The sequence below is a fragment of the Siniperca chuatsi genome, linkage group LG9 (genome assembly GCF_020085105.1).
Source record: "Siniperca chuatsi isolate FFG_IHB_CAS linkage group LG9, ASM2008510v1, whole genome shotgun sequence".
NCBI classification, from domain to species: Eukaryota; Metazoa; Chordata; class Actinopteri; order Centrarchiformes; family Sinipercidae; genus Siniperca; species Siniperca chuatsi.
The window spans coordinates 22,727,858-22,749,191 of record NC_058050.1 but is presented as its reverse complement, the minus strand read 5'-3'; the positions used below and the strand labels follow the sequence as shown (position 1 = coordinate 22,749,191).

At 38.6% G+C, this 21,334-nt stretch overlaps 1 protein-coding gene across 1 annotated transcript; it reads right to left on the bottom strand.

The window, feature by feature from the left end:
* Nucleotides 1-5,169: 5,169 nt before the first annotated feature.
* LOC122881692 (galanin receptor type 1-like) lies at nucleotides 5,170-20,750 on the bottom strand. Its single transcript, XM_044208212.1, has 3 exons — nucleotides 19,730-20,750; nucleotides 19,559-19,624; nucleotides 5,170-10,546 (listed from the first exon to the last, which is right to left on the bottom strand). The coding sequence occupies exons 1-3, from the start codon at nucleotides 20,393-20,395 to the stop codon at nucleotides 10,226-10,228; spliced, it is 1,053 nt and encodes a 350-aa protein (XP_044064147.1). The 5' UTR covers nucleotides 20,396-20,750; the 3' UTR covers nucleotides 5,170-10,225.
* Nucleotides 20,751-21,334: the final 584 nt, after the last annotated feature.

The window sequence follows — 21,334 nt, the reverse complement described above, 5'->3', positions numbered from 1 at the left end:
TGCATAACAATGAAAGTTTATGGAGTGTTTCCTAATAATACTGCCTAAAGGAAGCATATATATGGTGAATAGAATTGGTACAAGCACAGAACTTTGGCGAGGAATTTTGGAGTGCATGGAGGATTCATTGTTAACATATACAAACATATAAATCATGTTTACACACGTCTTTGCGGTGACCTGCTTCGATTCTCTTCAATCATGCCACTTATAAAATTTGCATTGTTTAATGTAAACACACCTTTAGGTTCACCTGTCAATATCATCAAGCGGTGTGTGTGGACAAGTAGGCAAGGTCCAGAAAATCACAATTTAAACCTATAATGCTGGATCGTGCGTAATTTTGATCAGGGAGATGCACAAGATGCTGGCTAAACGTTCATGTGCCTCTTGTTGCTTACCTTAAAAAATCCATCTCCCCTCTGATGTAAATAATATAATCTACTGTGTCCAAAGCAATGCAGTGGAGCATGGGGAGCAAGGGCGTGTCCAGGGGGTGGCCTGGGGTGGCACTGGCCACCTCTGAAATCTGATTGGCCCCAGGTGCCACCCAGTTACCTAAACTATGATTGGCTATGTGCCCACTCAGAGGCGGGACCTTAGTTACAGTTACTAGTTACTTCTCTCAAAAGTAATTGAATTACTTTACCAATTACTGCATATAAAAGTAATTAGTTACTAGGGAAAGTAACTTTTATGTTATTTTGTCTGCTTCAATTATCTTATTAATGTACACATAGCTATTATTATTATTTTAGTTACAACTGTCAAATTATATCTATCATTGTACCCATTATCACTGATAGGAGTTATTAATACTCCCAACCACGAGAGGGCAGCAACAGCTAGCATTCCAAACTGTAAGCTACACTTGGTTAGAATTTAGTAGAAGAAGACTCACGAAGCTGGAGGTTATCGATCGTTGTTACAGTAGTTGATGAACCCAAGTTTCTTCAGTTTATATTAGAAACATTACAACCACTATGATGAACAGCAAGCTCACATTGTCTGAACTGTTTTGCACCACTGTAACGTCGGGTGATGTTTGATCATAAACCAGAAAATCCGTGGAATAGGCTGCGTGTGTCTGCTGTCCTCTGCAGTTGTCCACTATTTTCAGGTAATACGAAAGTAACGAGTAACAACATTTGAATTTCAGTAATTGTAATTGCATTATTTAATTTGAAAAAGTAATTAGTTACATGTCTAGATACAGGCAAAAGAATTACAGTAACGAGTTACTCCCAACATTGGTTGGCACCAACTGTTTGACAAGTATTTCTGAGTGTGCATTGTTTTCTTTTGTAAGTAGGAAGAATAAAGTATGGAAGCTTCTTTTACATTTGTATGGTACAACTCTGTTGTGTTGTGATTGGTATGTCTATTTATCTTTTACATAACACAGGAATGTAATAAACTGTAATATACTGTAATTAAAGTAGATATGAGAAATGGTAAAATGCTATTATTATTAAATTGTCATCTGTGCTTATGATGTACTAATATGAAAAACTTGAAATGAAGATATTACATGACTAATTAATGGTGGTGTGGTCTGTGATCCTTTTGCTTCAGGTATTATCAGTGCATTAATATTCCAGTCTGTGTACCTGTGCAGATAGTACAGTAGGTGTTCCGTTCAAGGTGACTGAGAATGGCTGATGTTTCAGCAGCGGAGTGAAGGAGAGGGAATTAACTTCTTCATCAGGGACCTCTTCAGCCTTTGTAGCCATGAGAGCAAAACCTGACCTGAATACAAAGCAGCCAATTTGGTGTCATGCATCAAGATTGTATAGCTGGCATTAGGTACAGCCTTAAACCCTGTTCATGGTAACATATCTGATCTTTAAGTGTTGCTGACAGGATCTCTTATGCAAACTAAGCCAAACTGACAGCCAACCCCGAATACTGAGAAAAAAATCTAATTTTCCTAATCACTGGTATTAGCACTAATTGACTAATTCTGCATTTTTTGGTATTGTCTCCCTGCTATGGCTGAAATGTCGGTAGTGAAGTCAGTGGTTAAAGGTCCTGTACTTAAAGTTAAAGCTGGGGCTCTAGTCCTCGATATATGCAATTTGTTCTCCCATAATGGTCATGTATGTTTTCTTGTATGTGTGCTACACTCACAGATGCAGACTAGCTTGTCAATACGGCAATTTACTCTTGATACTGTGAGGAGAGGAAATGAAGCTACATTTTACATTTCACATTCGTCTTCTTAACTTCTGAGGCTGTCAAGATCGCATGTGCCCATATAACATTTTTTGGTGTTATGTGTTAGTGAGTCAGCCCATGCTGTCTAGTTGGGAAAGCCCATGCTGTTTCCCTAATGCTTTTCTGGGAATAGATCTGAAAGCAATGCAACACAGGGAGAAGGAAAATCGTGCTCTATGTGTAATATTTTTCCAGTGTGCAGAATTATGTAAAAAACTGAAATATTGGTTGCCAGTTATCTTAGCTCTGCCAACACTAATTTGTTGGATTATCTTTACTGCTGCTTCTAGATTATTTGTTTTTGCCAGCAGCAGACACATGATGTTTTAAGTTTAATTTACTTATCTTGAAATTAAGTTAAAAAAATTATCTTAATTGATTCAGATTTTAACACGCTGTGCACTAACCATGTCTCTGCTAATCATGCCACAGTCATAATTACAAGAGCACAAACATTCACAGCGTGATGTTCACCTGCTCTGCAGAGAGGCAGTAACACTGACTTTCAAACTACTGAATGCACTGTGTGTTAATCATGAGCAGAAAATTATGTAAACACAAAGGTGCAGAAAAGTAAGATAATATTCAATGCACATCATCATTCATCATTCAATCATTTTCTGGAAAGTCAGGGAGAGAATACATCCATTTTGAATAATGTTTCTGGTAAACATGGCTTGCCTTTCATTTAACAGTCATAATCATCTTAATAAGCTACAATTGACAGTACTCATTATTGCACTATTACTTATTTCTTATACTATTACATTGTATTATTATACCGTGCATATTTATCAAGCTATCAACCTCTAAATCCACTTTTATACTTCATTTATCATTTATTCATTTATCATTAACCTGTATTATAGTGTATTATATTTTGATTTGCTTAGTACTTCTATTCCTGTGTCCACTGACGTGATAGTGAGCAGCTGTAACAAAGAGTTTCCCCTCGGGGATCAATAAAGTATTTCTGATTCTGATTCTGATTAAGTAAGGACACTGTATAAGCTAATATGAGACTGGCAAAAAAAGAAGTCAAAAATGCTGTAAATTAGGAATGAGGAAGTTTCAGGGAATTAATGGCAGCTTATATGCATTATAATGAATATTTTAAATGGTTAAATGCAGCAATACACATGCTTGGCAGTGGGTGACCTTTTAAATCCGGCTCTCAATTTTGATATTGTATCTCCAGTCTGCACCGCTGCTCAGTCCAGCCGAACTTGAATCAATTCTCATTTCATCAACGTCAATTAGATAACAGCCAATTTCAAGGAAATGAGGCTGCGCTGTCTGTACGTGGGTAGAGTTAGCAACATGTTGAGTGAGTGAATGATCTTTAAGTCTACATGTTGATCACTGTTTCGGTCGAGTGTTTTTCTGCTGCACGCAGTGAGAGTGCTTTTTGTCTCTTATCCTTTTGTGATGAAAAAAAAAACAGTGTGAGTGGCACTAAGCTTTTGTGATGATCTCAGAGTGCGATTGTAAGATTTGCAGTAATATGTCCTTTCTTCTTGAGAAAGAAATAAAGAAACATTATGTAATAGATGGCAAAAAAACACGAGACGAGATGAAGTGTTACTCCCAGATTCTTCCTAATTGTGTTTCTTTAATGAAAGCAGAATCAGTTCATTAGTTTTTAATTAAAGGGCAGTTATAAATTATCATCACTATATAAAGTCCTAGTGTGTAATATAGAAATAAAAACCATAGCTGTGAAATCTACGTCATTAATTCCAAGCTGTAGAGGTCATTTTACCCTGACTTTCCATAATTTCCCAAACACTTTGAAGTTTTTGTTTTGCAAGGGCAGAACTGCTCTTAAGGCAGGAATAAGATCACTTTAACATCAATAAGAGCCATAGTTCTTCTGTTGCTGCAGCTACCTGAGTGATATAACACATTACCCAGAATGCTCGACCACAGACAGCTCGGTCAGAGATGCGGGTGTGTCATGCTAGTAGCAGCTCACGTTTTTTTTACTCAAAACCACAAATGTTAACCTCATGGTGGCGCTAAAAGTCTGTACAAAATGTTGTGCCAATCTATCAAGTAGATGTTGAGATATTTTACTGGAAAGGTAAGAACTCTGACCTGATGGTGGTGCTAAATGTCAGAGGATCACCAAAGTCATTAGGAGCCATCCTCTGGCTGACTAATGTCATTAGTTTTGCAGATATTTGGTCATAAACCAAAAGTACTGTATAAATTGTAATTTTGACCTGACGATGGCGCTAGATGAAAAGCTATGGGATAACCACAGTTATTACACGACTGACATTGCCAATTCTCTGTTTGATTCCATGGGGTTTCATCCGCTACACTTCTGATCAAATAAAAACAGCCATGTCCCTTGTTTCCTTGTGGACCTGATTTTCATGCCATTAACTAAATGCCCCTTATGTCATTTCATTTCAGTAGAGCACCTGTCATCAGCTGTATCTGATATGATTTGGTTGAGATGGTTTCCCATGTACAAAATCTAATGTGGGTTCTAAGTTCTATTTTACTCTTGCCTATTTCATTCATGACCATCTTTGTTAATATAGTTGCCCTGAAAAAGACCCTTTCTTACTAGATATTTACAGTACAAGGCATCATGGGAAGACAGGCTGTTTTCACAGACCTCTTAGGGATCACTGAGTTGATTTGATGCCAGGAAATGTCCTCCACTAGTGTGTAATCAGCAAAACCAAACTCTGAGGGGAACACAACTGGTGGGAGCCTACACTGCTATTTTCTTTCTTTTGGCCACAACCCACTGTGACAGGGGAGGTGAAGGCTGTTGTTTTCTATCAGCAAGGCTGAATAAAAGCTCCTTTTATAGAAGAAAAGGCCTCAATGAGACGTGAGAACACCCTTTAGAGGTTTTCATTTGTGACAAAGCACTGAGGAATTTAAAAAATGCATAGCAGGTATTGTTTATGGAATAAAAAGATTTCTACAGGGAAATGCCACAAAGTTTAATATGATTATATAGTATATGTAGCACTGCATAAAGACACAATCAAAAGCCTGGATATATTTCAAAATACCATCCAGATATTTCCGAGAGCCTTTACTGTTTTTCACATGTTGCATTTCAAGCACAGAAAGATTAAAACAGACAAGAAATTAATCTTTTTTTTTATCCTATTCTGGTAAATTATTTGATTTAAACAGCACAGCTGAATTCATACAGGAAACAAGGTTGAAAAGACACACCAGGACAACCGCAGTAAAACACATAAAGCTTAACAAACAGTATCATATAAGTGGATTAATAAATAAATACTGAAAAAATGTGAATCCCTCAAGAAACCTACACTGAGAAAGAGCACCTTAATGCATGTCCTCACTCAGCTCAGCATGTGTTTGTGTTTGCTTTGACATTTCACATCTTTTTAATGCCATGCTAGAAATCCTCTAGCATTTTTAACACTAAAAACTGACATGGTAAATTAAAGGTAACGCTTTAGAATAGCCCACAAATTCCAGTGTAAGTATTTTGTTCATATGGGGTACTAAATACGTATCATGTTGTACAAGAGAACATGTATGGTATATAATAAGATGGGGGGGGCATAGAAACAAATTACACTGCAAGAACTTTACGGTCCATATTACATAATTACTGGGTACAGACGGGTATTAGTCCTTTCACAATAGCTAATATGTTATGAAAGGAGCAAATCACCAGACAGCTGACAAACAACTGGCTCATTCTGCTTTATCCAGAGGCTTCCAGATTCAGTTCAGGGCCACAGATTGTCAAGCTAACAAACAAATGCTGTAAATTCTACTTACTGTTGTCACTTCTGCATCTGTTTTAACATTGATATGCCGGAATAAGTGATACTACATATTACAGCTCACATACCAAATATTTACTTTGAAATTGACTTGAAAAAGAAGGGAAAAAAAGAACACATTTTCAATGCTTTTAACTGATGATAGTTTACTGTCACTATAAAGTAATGACCATGACCTCAGCTGGAATTCCTCATGCATGTTTAATTGTTTATATATCTTTTTTAAGTTAGTAAAAACAGAAAAAAATCACATGCTATTTGTTGAATTTATGAATAGCTCAATGAACTTTAATGAAGTTTGTTTGTGAGTTAAAGTAGGCTATATGTATTTGGTTCCTTAATTGTCTATGGTGTGATATGACAGGACATAAACGCTGGTCCAGGTTCTTCTCTAACATCAGTTTTGAATGTCAGATGGTTCCTACACTGGATCCCAGAACTACTACTACTGCTTTTATTATTATTTTAAAAGCATAAACATAATTTTATAGCTATAGTTACAGAGGTACACCCTTCTTCCAAGATGTAGGCTAATGTTTTGTTCCCCAGCAACAACAAGAATGTACACTATATTAATCATAATAGGTACTTCATAATAAACTTCATTATAAACGTTTTACATTGTAATTTCCCAGTATTTTTTGTAAATATATTTACACATAAATTTAAAATAAATGATAGCATGACTAGTTGTATTGGAGTATTTTTCATCAGGGACCTCTTCAGCCTTTGTAGCATTTTTCTTTTTTCAATATTACTGTACTCCGTAATTATTAAATGGGTTCTCTGCATTTAAAGAAATACTTACAGTGTCATTTATTTCTAAGTCCCTCTCAAACACAAAATTAAACAATGCATTGTCTGCTGAAAACATATTATTTTGTTCATGTGCTCTTTATATGGGTATTTTGAAGGAAACAACACTCTATTTATGTTCCACATCCGTATCATTTGCCACAGAATTTCCATTCATTCACATTGCCATATGTGTCCATCATAATCTCAAAGAAATAGACATGTCCCATGCACCTCCTGGATTAGATTTCCATGCAAATGGCCCATTTTAAAAAATGTCCTCAGTCCTGTGTGGGCATGAATGAGCATCACCATCTGAACAGTCAGTGCTATTGAGCAAAGTCATCAACTGCACCTCCTTTGCTCTCTGGGAATAATCCTTGACTCTTAAATCTGAGATCCTCACTGACAGGGAGGATGAGAGTCTGCTGATTACACTGATTAGTTCCTCCTCTCTGTTTGAAGTTGGTGTTAATCAGTCATATCAGTTGCTGCAGCAAAAACCTGCAGCAGACTTGCTCCCTCCATGACACACAGGTTGCCTAACCTCAGGCTGAAAATCCACACTGAACTTAACTTGGGATCCTTTTCAGGTAAAAAGTGAATACTGGATGCAACACATTCCTTCAAGTTCACAACTTCCAAAGATGTACATGTACGATACCGTAGGTCCAAGGTAAAGGTCTCATATTGTTTAGTTTTAATTACTTTGTTTGAATATACTGAGATAAAGCTGCTGTGTGGAGGCTTGGCACATCACATACACATGGCATACAACATCAGAATTCCTCATGTCCACAGGATCTCCTGTTAGATTGTTTGTATCGGTAGAAAGATGGCTACCAGAAAGGGTGCAAAACAAGCATCAAGCGTTATATGTCCAACAGCATGGCTCATACAGCACAACACAATCTGAAAACTGTTAACTTAACAGCCAAATATAGAGTGAGGCTGCAGGCATATCTGAATATCAGCTTCGGTGTCCGTAATATTTACAACCAAATCTATTAAAAATACAGGCTTTAATCATACTGAGTGCAATGACAACGGTAGGTTTTTTTATTTCTTATCTACAACGGCGACCTTTTGTGAGCAGTTTTGGTTCAAGGTAGGCCTACTTGAAAAACGTAATTACTCTTTACATTACTTTCGTTACTTAGCCCAAAACTCCACACCCACACATTACATCTTCTGTATTTAACACATGTAGAAATAGGAAAACCAGTTGTAGTTTAACAAGGTGCCAGCCTACAGTTTGGAGGTACTGACTACAGCTAGCTTAGCCCCGGTGACTGCACACTGAGCACGAGCGCGAGTCGAGCACGCATACTTAGGAGACAGGAAGTGTATACCATTTCATACCATTGGCGCTGCCTGTAATGCGTTATCTTTGCGAGTATCTTTGGTCTTACTTTACCCAGAATTCATGGCAAATTAGTCCACTTTAAAATAGTCAAGAACTAGACAGCTTTGTGCAATGAATGAATTTAGACATCTGTCTGAGGTCTGGCTATTAGTTAGTTATCTAAGCCATAGTCACAGTCTATCTTTGTGAAACCGACCACTGTAGTCCCGTTCATACACCCTCCAACTCTGAAGTGGATAACATTAGCACTTAAGCCAGCTAAGTGTTATTTTACAACATGTAAATTGTCTAAATTTATGACAATTTTGGGGTTACCAGGAGCAGCATTTCTTCTCTTTTCATAAAGACTGGCTGCCTCCCCACCACACCTCCAGCCCCTGTGTCAAGCTAACCAAACTAACATGTCCCGGACTAGTTTGTCCCATAGACTGTATATAAGAAGTAGACGTAGCCACCGCGATGTCACCTATTGGTTTGTGGGCTACCATTTTGAAGCGTTGAGTTTGGCATTTTGGTCGTGACCATCTTGGTTTTTTGGAGCCAGAAGTTACCATATTTGGACAAGAGGGTGGAGCTGGGGAGGGGTGAGGGAAACACTGAGTTATCAGCTAATGCTAGTGCTAGCTAGCTTGGTTAGCAAGATGCATCCGTAATTCACATTAACTGTGACATTAATTGGTATGCTAATATTTGCTAGCGAAAAAGCAGGTTTAAAACAAAATGCACTTATTGGAAAAAATTAACAGCCGACTCCTTAGAGAGTCTTTTAGTACAACTGCACGCTGAACAAGACATTTTAGGCGACATGGCGAAATGTTACAGTTAACTTTCATGAACTGAAAACACACTGTGAAAGGGTCAAAGTTTTTAAACGAAAACACGGACAACACCTAAAAACAAGTTCATGGCTATTTAAATGCACACAGTGCCATGGATACGCATTACTATACCTCTATCCTAACTGACAGGTTGCCGTGGTAGCAACTTGTCAATCACAAGGTAGCCATGCCCTAAAGCTACCCTGCTTTATCATCTATTTTACTCTAAATTTGACCAGAATTTACAAAATGAATGCTGTACTGAAGGCTTGAAACTAGTGATTGCGACCATAAACTCATTAGGAAAGTGTTTGTTGCTGTAAATCAAGTGAGAAATAGGGTCATTTTCTCACAGACTTCTATACAATCGTACTTCTTTTTGAAACCAGTGGAGTCGCCCCCTGCTGGCCATTAGAAATGCAGGTTTAAGGTACTTCCTCATTGGCTTCACTTTTCAGACCCGGAGGCTACGTCCACTTCTTTTATACAGTCTGTGGTTTCTCCACTGAACGCACTTCCCACCATCTTATTCCCGGTAAAGCAGCAAACAAACCGACCCTCTAAATGTCGAAGTAACATACCGTTAATCAGATTAGGAAATTTAGTGTAATTACTGAATTTGAAATTATAATCCCATACTTGTTCCTGAAAAAAGTAATCACAGTTCTGTAAAACGTTACAAAGCAATCAAGAACACTGTTCTTCAGGCAGAAAAGACACATTCAAACAACACTTTTACTTCAGCAGGTGATTATGTTGTGACTCAATATAATGCGACTCTTACTATTATTTAAAAAGTCTACCAATTGAGATTTTTAATACTTTTGATTTCTGAAAGTACAATTAACTCATATATTTTAAGGCATTGGCTTATAAATATACTGTGATGTGACATATGTAAATAGTGTCTACAATCGGAATGAATTTCACTTTAGAGAGAGGATCAGATTCAGACTCCACAGGTTTTTATTATGAAAGAAGAGATGCAGGAAACTGAGACTGATCAGAGAGGGAGTGATCATGTACTGCAGCCACAGTGGCTTTATCTCCTCTGGTCCTGGTATAGTCAACAGCGCTTATGTGGAACAATAAAGCTGTAGCAATATCCAAGCAACCATACTTACCTACATCAAAAAATCCACACACCCACATGTCTGATGGTTCTGTCACTATGACTTTCAGTGTGGCAGTAATAAAGGTAATTAATTTTCATGTCACCATCCACACCTTGTCAGTCAAACATTGGTGCAGTTAGTTGAGGGCGGAGTGTCCGCTTTGCTGCGAATCTCCTTGATGTCGTTGAGTGGGAAGTCACTGGTTCCAATCTGGCATTTGAACACCTGCTTATAAGCCTTCCTGAAGTTCTCTGACAGGAAGGCGTAGATTACCGGGTTGACAGATGAGTTGCTGTACGCCAGGCAGTGGGCGGCCACCCGTAAGACGAAGGAGGCCTGGTTCAGCGGGAAGGTCCCGAACTCCACCCAAAGGTGTACAACGTGATGAGGGAGCCAAGAGAGGCAGAACACCACCACAACCACCAGGACCGTCTGAGCAGTCTGGGAGCCACAAATTAGGAACAGAGAACAGAGAGGATTAGGAGAATGATTTAGTAAGTGCCCCCAGGGACAACAGTGACAACATTAATGCTGTACTCAGGTTTAAATCATGTTCAGGATAAAGGAATGATGTAAGGTTTAGAGAGGTTAGTGCCTTGGAGAACGTTCTTCTGTTATTATTCTGCTGCTGCTCTTTTAGTCTTTACTCTTACTCCAGCTTGTGCTACGATACATCAAAACTTTGTCATATACCATCTATGGACTATAAATTTACCATGCTACACCTGTAGTTAATGATTTCATTTTTGTGTTACCGTTTTCATGTTTTAATAGAATAAACTTCCCAGGTGAAGTGAGACCGTGAGGTTTAAACTTACTTGGCAGCAGATAAGTACACAATTGTTTACGTAAAATACTGAAATGAACCTGGGTTCAGTACACCCAGTGTTGTAATGGAGCTAACTGTATGCAGATGTGTTAGCATGGTGCTAACAATCTATAGGTCTTTATTGAAAAGCTTCTCATTAACTGCAGTTGGCAACTAGAACCTATCCTCATATAAGACACAAAAATAAGATACAATTTAACACGATGTCCTGAAAGTGAAGACCTGATATGTTTCTAATAAAACTGATAACTTGATGTGACAATTATGGCAAACCAATTTTATGGAATGTCTAAGAGAAAGTGGTGGATGTTATTACTTCGGGCATGACTATCAATAAAGCCAAAGGCTACAGCTGGAAAGCGTCATCGTAAAAAACTAATTACATGCTGCCCGATCTGCTGAATCCCTCCACTGCATTTCTAGGTAGCAAGTGGATTTATTCCAGAACTAATTAGTTCCCATTATAGAGAAATAAATACAGAGGAGCCTGATATGAATTAGAAATGCTGCTTTCTCTGTGGTTTTATTCAAGGAAAGTTAGAACGTTAGAAAAAGTCAAGCCATTTGAGCATGTAATTATCAGAAATCATATAGTTGATGTAAGTGTAAAGTGACATATGGAGCAAGGAACGCTACAGGAAAAGTGAGTCAGAAAGAATAATAAAAACAGCATAGCACAAACATGAATAAATGCATTCATATCCAGAAATTATGAACGTACATTTGCATCGTACTGACATTTGACTGATACAAGCTTTTGATGACCAATGTTGAATTGAAGCTGCCGTACTGAAGCTGCCATAGTAACCAGATTCTATGATGACCAATTAAAATCTAATGTTTCCAATAGTCCCACTACATTTCCCCTTGAGTAGCAAAAAAAAAAACCTTTCACAGAGTTTGACAATGTTCCATATGAGTTCTGTATCTGCTTGTTCCAACACTTCACTGAAGTGATATCACAATTCTATTGAATCAAAGTGAAATGTTCCAAGGGGCAATCTTTTATGTCTGCACTGATATTTCAAATAGAAGTTTCAAATGTCTCAAGTGGCATTTTACACATCAGAATTACATACTGCATTCAGAAATGGACAGTTATATCTGTTTTTGTAGAATTAAATCGAAAGGTAGAGTCTCAGAATGATACAAACTCTCAAGTGTTTTGTGCTTTAGTTGGCAAACGTGGGGACATTTGATGCTTAAAAATGCAGGGTCATGTTCATATCCAGCTCTTTCCTCTTGTATTCTTAAAGCTGCACTAATCAGTATTTTTATATTAACAATCTATCAAATTACTGCGTAATATGAAAGGAGTGTCTTGTAGAGACAAACCAACTTAGAAATGATCACCCAGCTCTGCAGTTAGCCTCACCTCTACGAAGGGTTTTAGTATTTTCTTTAGTTAATTGTTTTGGTTTTACAGCCCGCAACTTCACTGTTTGGTTCAGTCTCACTGCTCCCCCATTTGTAGCAGCAGCAGGCAGCTGTTATCAATGAAAACGCTCTGATAAACCTACTGTACACTACCTGCCTATCACCAAACGTCAGACAGACAAAGTTAGCGACTAGCTAAATGGTGAACATAGTGGAGCAGCTAAAGAGCCAGATATTTCCTTCATAAGTGGGAGGAGACCAAAACAGAGCTACAATGACAGTGAATATTGGACTTAAATTCACCAGGTGGTCAGAAACACGACTCCAAATGAATGCCAATGTTACTCTGTGTCTACTGGATGTGTAAACAGGCAACTGTTTGCTAACATGTTCATATTAACAACTTCATAAGGCGATGATATATCAATGTTGTGTTTACAGCTTGCTGCGCTGCCTCCAAGTGGCCAAAAAAAGACTTAATTAATTAAAAAAATGTATGCTTTAATTTTAATAGAATGAACACCAAAGAAGGTCGATATGGCAAAAAGCACAAACAGGTTGCAATGATTGTAATCTGATTTTTCCAAAACACAAATAGTGAACTTTTCAACTCAGACCACATAAATTAACTGTGTTGTAGCCTCAAACTCTCCACTGATAAGCAGTATGACAATAATGATAACATGTCTGTGCAAATGTTCAGTCTGATGAAATGCTTCATGATCATCATATCAAATTCTCACAGTCCAGTGCAGTATTGATCAGTTTTACAATAAATTTGTAATGAAACGGCACTTAATCGATCATATCAGAGATATGAACGTTACTGACTGAACCATATCCAATTTAAACTGAAAGGTCAATATTGGCCTGAGATATCAGCCCAACCATAATACACAAACGCACGCACACACACAAAGACACAGTAGCCAGGGAGAGGTTCCCACAGTTTTAGTGCAGTATGTTAATAGCCATACTTTGTTTGGATAGCCTCGATAACACATTCATATCTTCACCTTGACCCCTGAGAGCCATCAGTAAGGCTAATATAAACAGCAGCATCACCACAGGAAGAAAGAACTTATACAATTTATGCCTTTCAGCCTCTCTTCTCTAGCCACCCCGTCTCTAAGCCCGTTTTGTTGAAAGCTGTTAGCTGGTTACTGAAATGCATTAAATAACTGATTAAAAGCTGTCAAGATTAATTTTTGAGTGTCACAGTTATACAGAATACAGAAATGTATTAAAGTGAAGAAAGTCAAAGCTGGATATCAGGACACAAAGTAGGCATTTCTCCTTAAAGAAAAAACACACAAAAAACCCATTAAAAGCCTAAAGCAGTTCTCGTGATGTGATGTGCTCTGCAATTCACTCATTTTGTTGCTATACTACATTTCTGCTATTTCCATAAATAATAGGCTACAAGTAGATATAACAATCTTGTTCAGATATTTTCAGTTCAGCTACAATGAAAATTGTTGCAGGAAATATTTCAGTGATAATTATCAGGTTTTGGCATCAGTATGTTAGAATTAAAGGGGGTCTTTCTACAGTGTTTTGCACCAACAGTTGAATATATTATAATATATAGTACTGTATTGATGCTGCTTCTGACAGCAGCTTCAATGGACCAGAATGCATTTCAGCCATAAGACTGGCTGGGTTTGGAGGAGGGTCCCACTGCAAACCTCATGTCTGGGCACTAAAGATCTGTGAGAGTAGGGTCCCCAGGCATTAGTTGTGTTACTTCCTTTAGGGTCCCTAGAAGGGCATCACTTCCCTTTCATCCACAAAAGTCTAAAAGCAAATAATATTGTTCTATATAAAATATTAAATCAAATCAAATCTGTAAGACATACTTGGAAAACATACATTTATCTTCAGTTGTTTATAAAGACGTTTAAAAGTTAGTATTCTAACATTAGCTGGGTGTGAAAGAGGATCCATCTTGGTGACTATCCAACTTAATGCTAACTACTAACTTAATGCTAGTCAGCCAATGTGCCATTAAAAATGTACTTGTTGTAAGATGTGGTATTGTCTTTGTCGCTGAAGCAAGTAGGGTACCATTACCCTTTCAGGAGTAAAAAAATATTATTTAGATTTTTGTATTTTATGTAGCCTATACATTTTAGAGGCAGTATGAGTTTAGGCACGCATTATTTACTAAAATCAAACACTGACACTAGTCAGGTTTCCATCCAAAAGTAGCACACATTTTTACAGAATTTCCAAAAATAGGCAAAAGAAAATGCTAATTAATGTGTATTTTTTCCCACTACCTTTTATGAGAATATTAGGAGTTGGGCACAGCTAACCAAAATGATGCGCTTCACTTTTGGGCATGCTTCCTATTGGCTCACAAACCTGGGGTCCCCAGATGTGAGGTCTTGATCTTGGTTTGATTTGTATTTTGGGGACTTTAAAGCACTATTGCTGAACTGAAAATATAGCTAAATAAATGAATGATGTTTTTCACAAATCCTTTCTTGTTACTTTAAATTACTATTGAAGCCACTGAGAAATGATTGTGTGATGGTGAGTTCATTCATTCAGTTAGCATAGTAACACTCAGTTCAGTTCAGGAACATTCAAATGAGCATCTCTGTCAAAGATAAGCAGTTTGGTCTGGGAATCATTAGCTGTCCCTGTTTCAGTCTACAGATGCTGTTCATAGTTCTGTATAAAAGAAGTGGACGTGGCCGCTGTGACGTCACCCAACACTAAAAAGGTTTGTGACTCACGAAGTCGGGTCTGTCTCATCCGTTCATTGTTTTTCTATTATTTAGTTGTGTGTCTTTCTCCACGTTGAGCATACGCAGTCTCATCTGCAGCGTGCACGGATAGCTCGTAGGAGCACGCAGATTCAAAGAAAAAGTTTAGAAAGCATTTTTGAAACTGAAAATTAAGGTGAATTTGAAAAAAAAAAAAAAGGTTGGAAAACTACTGTTAATCAGAGATAATCACCAGGTTCATTAGTGATGACAGACGGACTGTCTAATGTGTGTCTACTGTCAGAAACCCGCATCATAAATATAAACGGATACACGCACCCGACTTCAATAACTTCATGAGTCACAACGCGTGGCAACAACAAGCGTGTCCAAGCCGTGTTCAGTGCTTTAGTGTCCTCTGGAAACACTTTCACGGCTATGTAAATGCACACAGTGCCATGGAGACGCAGTGCCGCACCTCTATCCTGACTGACAGGTCGCCGTGGTAGCAACTTGTCAATCACAAGGTAGCCACGCCCTAAAGCATACCCTGCTTTATAGTCTATTTTACTCTGAATGTGACCATAGTTTACAAAATGAACATCATGCGCTGCATTGAAGAAGACTTAAAACTAGCGATTGAGACCTTAAACCCATTAGGAAACCGTTTACTGAGGTAATAAATCAAGTGAGAAGTAGGGTCATTTTCTCATAGACTTCTATACAATCTGACTTCTTATTGCAACCAGTGGAGTCGCCCCCTGCTGGTCAATATAAAGAATGCAGGTTTAAGGCACTTCCGCATTGGCTTCACTTTTCAGACCCGGAGGTTGCCGCTTGATGCTGTTAAACCATTTCAAGACTTAGCCAAATATTCATTTTCATAATTACCATAACCATCTGTGTGCTCCGTCTGGATGCCTGACTGACTCATATTACTGAGAGAAAACCCCTAAACCTACAGTACTAATTACTGTCTTTTTAACCTCTGGTTCAACACTGAGAATCCATTAAAAACATTATTGTTTGCCAAGTAAAATGAACTCCAACACTCTGCTATTCCCAAGAACATTAACCAGGAGCCATAAAACCAAATATCAACGATATTTCACATTTTCTTCTTCTATCTGAGCACAACATTAAAACCAGAGGGGAAAAGAGATTAAAACAGGTTTGTCACATCTTTGCACAGAGGACTTCCAGAAAGATTAAGGAAGATGTATTACTTTTTTTTTTTTTTTGGAGATTTAGCTTTTAAGAGTGTCTCGTTTTACTTTTGGAGGCTGTCTGAGTCCTGCTGTGGGTGCCTGAGTGTGATAAGAAGTTTGTTTAGATGTATTTCACAACAGCAGTGGGAATAACCTTGCTCTTCCCAGCTGTCACTGACTACTGACATTATATTTCACAGGCCTGGTGGTGAGCTGCCCGTGTGAACCACACAAACTATTGATTAAACACTTAGATGAACAAATTCCCCCTGCTTTTCACCAAGGACAGTGTGTGGACTGCAATTTGTTTATTTGTCTCATTTGATTTTCATCTTTTGTGAAAAGCAGCCCTTTCTAATGCTTTAAGACAGCACATAAAAGAAGCTTGCAAACATGACACCAACCTCATAATTAATTGATAACACTACTCTGATTCAGAACAATCAAGACTTTTCCTTTGAGATAACCTAGTTTAGTCTTTGTTTGACATTTTGGGAGATAAGCTTATTCGCTTTCTTGCCGAGAGTTAGATGAAAGATCGCTATCACTCTCTGTACTAATAAACTATTATGTCTGTCCTGAAAAAATGGGTTGATATGGTCGGCGGTAGCCGGGAGCCGCGGCCGCTGTGTTGCACCCTGCACCCGGCAACCGCATGCTCTCTGTAAACACCTTAGAGCTAAACACATTATAGCTTGTTTGTTTAATCTGTACAAAAACTGAAGTGGACATGTGACTTCCCGAAGTCTTGACATTAACATGAGATCACCAGGCAACCAGCGGAGACATCAGGAAGTCACTGCTCCCGGCCAAGAAACAGTCCCTCACATAACTGTCCTTAAAACCACAACTTGTTTGTTGTTTTAATGCTTCGGTTTTTGTATGGATTAAACAAACAAGATGTAACGTCCAATATCATGAGCTTTAGAGGTGTCGTGGCGAACTTTGTTAAATGTACTAAATGTGCTGGATTTTTGTAGCACTTTCATCCAAAGCACTTTACAATTTGCCTCACATTCACCCATTCACACACACACACACACACCATGCACAGCACTGGCCTAATCATCTGGAACAATTGGGGTTCAGTGTGTTGCTCAAGGACACTTCAACATATAGACAGGGTGCAACCAGTACAATTAGTGGACGACCCGCTCTACCTGCTGAGCCCACAGCCGTCCCATGTTGTTACCTTTGGACAGAGCCAGGCTAGCTGTTTCCCACTGCAGTCTTCATGCTAAGCTAAGCTAACCCGCTGCTGGCTGTAGCTTCATATTTACAGTACAGACATGATATTGATTGATCTCTTCATCCTACTAGGGGCAAAAGAGCAAATAAGTAGTAATTCCCAAAATGTTGGACTGTTCCTTTATATATAAGCATTGAACAGTGAAAGATGGGTTATGAGAACTATAATTTATATATTCATGTGATCATTTAAATTTTTGATATTGATGATAGCTAGAAAACACTGTAGCGTCATTAGGTAACACTGACCAGCAATGAGATAAAACTGGGACAGTTGTGGTATGCTTAGTTAAACACAAGATACCCAACAGAACAGCCAGGTTAGCTTTTTATAGCAGCCAGGGAGTTGAGTCATCATGGGACCTGAGACTGGACAGCTGTCAAAATTGGTTTCCTCTTGAAAATGTATTTTGCATGGCAGCACCTTTACCTTGATTTCACACCATGGAAGGAAGTGAAAACAGCTTTGGGGGATAGCTTTCATATGCAGTTTATTCCTAACCCTTTTCAAAGCACTCTATTGGTCTATAAAGCTTTAACTGATTCTGTTTCCTGTTTATCATTCTGTGCTATATCAGATTTTTAATTGTACAGGCAATGTACCATGCTAAATATTTGTCTTCTTTTCTTTAAACATTTTCCTTGACACACACTGGACAAAACAGAGACACGCTGCCAAGGAAACACCGATTCTGGCACCATACTTGTGTATTCATAAAAAATCTACGTGTTGCAGCTTTCAATGTAAAATTAATCATTTTTGGCAGCATTACACACGTTTCTTATAGTTGAAGTTGTTGATACCTTAGTCAGATTTAATGTGTGTGTGTGCAAACAGTCTGGTGTGTCATTAGTTCTAGTTTAACAGTTTCCTACCCTATTGAGTTTATTATTGTCTGGCTTTAATGCACTGTTTGCCAAGCGTTTATCATAAAGCTGTTACTGTAACATTCCCTCAGTGCATTCTCGATCAGTATTCTGCACAATGAACACAGAAAATCATCAGAATATCTGAAATTCCCGTTTTACCGTCTGCAGTTGTTTTAAGCCTCATGCAAAAAGGATGTATGTAGGGAGGTACACATCAAAGCACATTTACATTCTCATCAATTCCTCCCCTCCCAGCAGACCAGGAGTGTGTTCTCCTGGTTTCATAGCACAAGGCCATTGAAAGTGACCAGCTGTGAAGAACAATGGACAGATGGATAGACAGATCTGCAATCAAGTGGGCGACAGCAGATAACTGGCTCTCTGGGAAGCTAAATGACCTCCACCAAGAATGAAGGCCATATGGCAGTTTGATTGCACATTGCCTTTTGGCCACTTTTCTCGAGTGTGCTGGTTAACAGTAAGCATTATGACTTTAATATTAATCATTTTGGCCCTAAGGAAAAACATAGACGATGGAAATAGTTTCCTCTCACTGCCTGTTGAATTGGAGGAAATTGTACAGCATGCGGTACAGACAGACTAGTCCCTCACTGAATAATGTGTGCAGGACTAGCTGTCATATATATCTTCCTAAAGGCCAAGAACACTGACCCCTGCTTTGATTTAAACCATATGTCAACAGAAGAAAAGCCTGCAGCTTGAACAGTGAAATGCACTGATCCAGCTGGATGGAGGGTATTTCAGTAAAGCACAATTTGTGAGTGCCTTTTCTTAACAAATATGTAAAGGGTGACATCATTTACCATCATAATCACCATCATTAGCTACATTATCATAATCATGGCAGATAATGGTGTAATGCTCAATTCAAGGGTTCAGACGGTCACTTGTAAGTAACAATTTATTACACAATGAGTATTTTCAGTGATTTAAGCATTATTTATTCTCAGACTATGAAATTGTGTCATTTCACAGTCATAAATTTCCTTATTTTAAGTCCTGAAAATTGATGTATTCTGCAGTAATTCAACAGGTAATACAACACCCCAAATGTCTATCTGTTTCTTCTCTCAGTGTTTCTTCAGTGTTTGTTAATGATAACAGTCAGACAACTTCGCTAACATATGGCTGTAATCCATGACATATACCCCACTCCCAACCCTCAAAAAGACAGCTTAATACATACCTTTTTCTTTGATGCCTCTGACTTTTTTGACATATTTCTGAGCTTTTTGTGCAAGTGATTTAAAACCTGTAAGCAAGGAAACAGAGGAAAGATATAATTTTGATATAATTTAGTTCAATCATTTTCATAATTATTCAATGACCCATGACCCATGTAAATAGCTTTCCTTACCTTTGCATAGCAGAAGGTAATCAGCAGCAGAGGCAACACATAACCAAAAACAAACGTGCAAACGACATAGACTTTCTTCTGGTTTTGATCTGGCCACACTTCCCAGCAAAAGGTGTGATTCTCGCCTCTGTGAAAAATGTTCTGGTAATACATGATAGGCGCAGCCATGGCCAGAGACAGTATCCAAATCACCACCACTCCAATGAAAGCATGCTTCGCCACCCGGATAGAGGAGGACTTTCTGGAGTGCACGATGGCAATGTACCGGTCCACGGACATGGCAGACAGAGTGAAGATGCTCACCAGCATGGACACAGTGAAGAAATAGTGGATGAATTTGCAGATGAAGGCGCCTAGGACCCATGTCGGCATCATGTAGATGGTGGACTGGAAAGGGATGCAGAAAAGCAGGTAGGAGAGGTCTGCTATGCTCAGGTTGAGGATGAATATGTTGGTGGTGCTCCGTGGTTTCCCTGGTTTGCTCCGGGCCAGCACGGTGATCACCATGGAGTTGCCCAGCACACCGAGCGTAAAGATGAGCCCGAAAACCAGCAGCGTAATGAAATTATCCGTGCCGATACCGAATAAAAGTTTCTGGTCCTCTTCCTCCGATCTGCTGAGGTTCCACGGCTCTTCCCAGAGCCAAACAGACTCTGATGAGTTCATGATTTCTTTTTCTCCCTTTAGATGCACTTGAAACTTGGACAAAATGACCTATGGGAGGTCTGTGTCCCGCTGCTGCCGCTTCATGACACAGTTTTAAGAGCAAGGGTTTATGGTCCGGTGCGACGCTTAGCGCTCCTGTAGACACTGTTTTTGCTTTCTTGTATCTTTATCTCAAGCTTTCGGTAAATCCTCCGCTTTATTCTTATACTTCACATTTGTAATACGTGTATGCAAATCTTCCAAAGCTGTCTGGTTCTCTGTACAGCATTCATCAGTCTTGGAGTCTCTCCTGGTGCGCACCTGATGCGTCTGCGCACCGACCGCGCAGATCCACTCTGTAGCTGTAACTCTCTGCGTCTGGACTTTTCCCCTCACATTATAGCAGGGGCTGGGCTGGATCACGTCATCACCCAGTATACCACCTCCCAAGAAATGCTGAGAAAAAATATTTATCTGGATAGATTTTGTTCCTGCACAATTTGAATGCCAGAGGCCAATGTCATTTGGTTAGTCGACTCAATAAGTTTTGACACTGTATGGCTTGGAAGTAATGGTTTGCCTTATATGAGTTCCATTCTCTTTTGTCATAAAAGGTTAAATAAGCTTTCTATACATGTCATTTCAGCAACTGCATGAATGAAAAATGTATGTAAAACAAGGACTTATGACCAAACACCTCCAAAGTGCATACTAATAACGTGTTGTATTTTTCCACACTGCTACATGGTTCCATAAGAATCCATATTGTCAAGTTAGACACCATATGGAATAAGACCTTAGATAGCCAACATGTGTATATGATTCAAAAGCAGAAAGTTATTCAACGGTTTTTGACCAAAGGGCAAACTGTGCTCCCTCAAGATGAACAAATTCCCCAGAAGACTGAAGGGTAATTTTAAAATCCAAGTTGAAGAGGTGTTCATGAAATTTTCATGTGTG

Excerpts from the sequence above, each read along its gene's own strand:
- LOC122881692 (XM_044208212.1), bottom strand. The coding sequence starts at position 20,395 with ATGAACTCATCAGAGTCTGTTTGGCTCTGGGAAGAGCCGTGGAACCTC. Across the intron at positions 19,625-19,729 it reads TTACCTTCTGCTATGCAAAG|GTTTTAAATCACTTGCACAA; the intron begins GTAAGGAAAGCT and ends CCTTGCTTACAG. Across the intron at positions 10,547-19,558 it reads CAGAGGCATCAAAGAAAAAG|ACTGCTCAGACGGTCCTGGT; the intron begins GTATGTATTAAG and ends TGTGGCTCCCAG.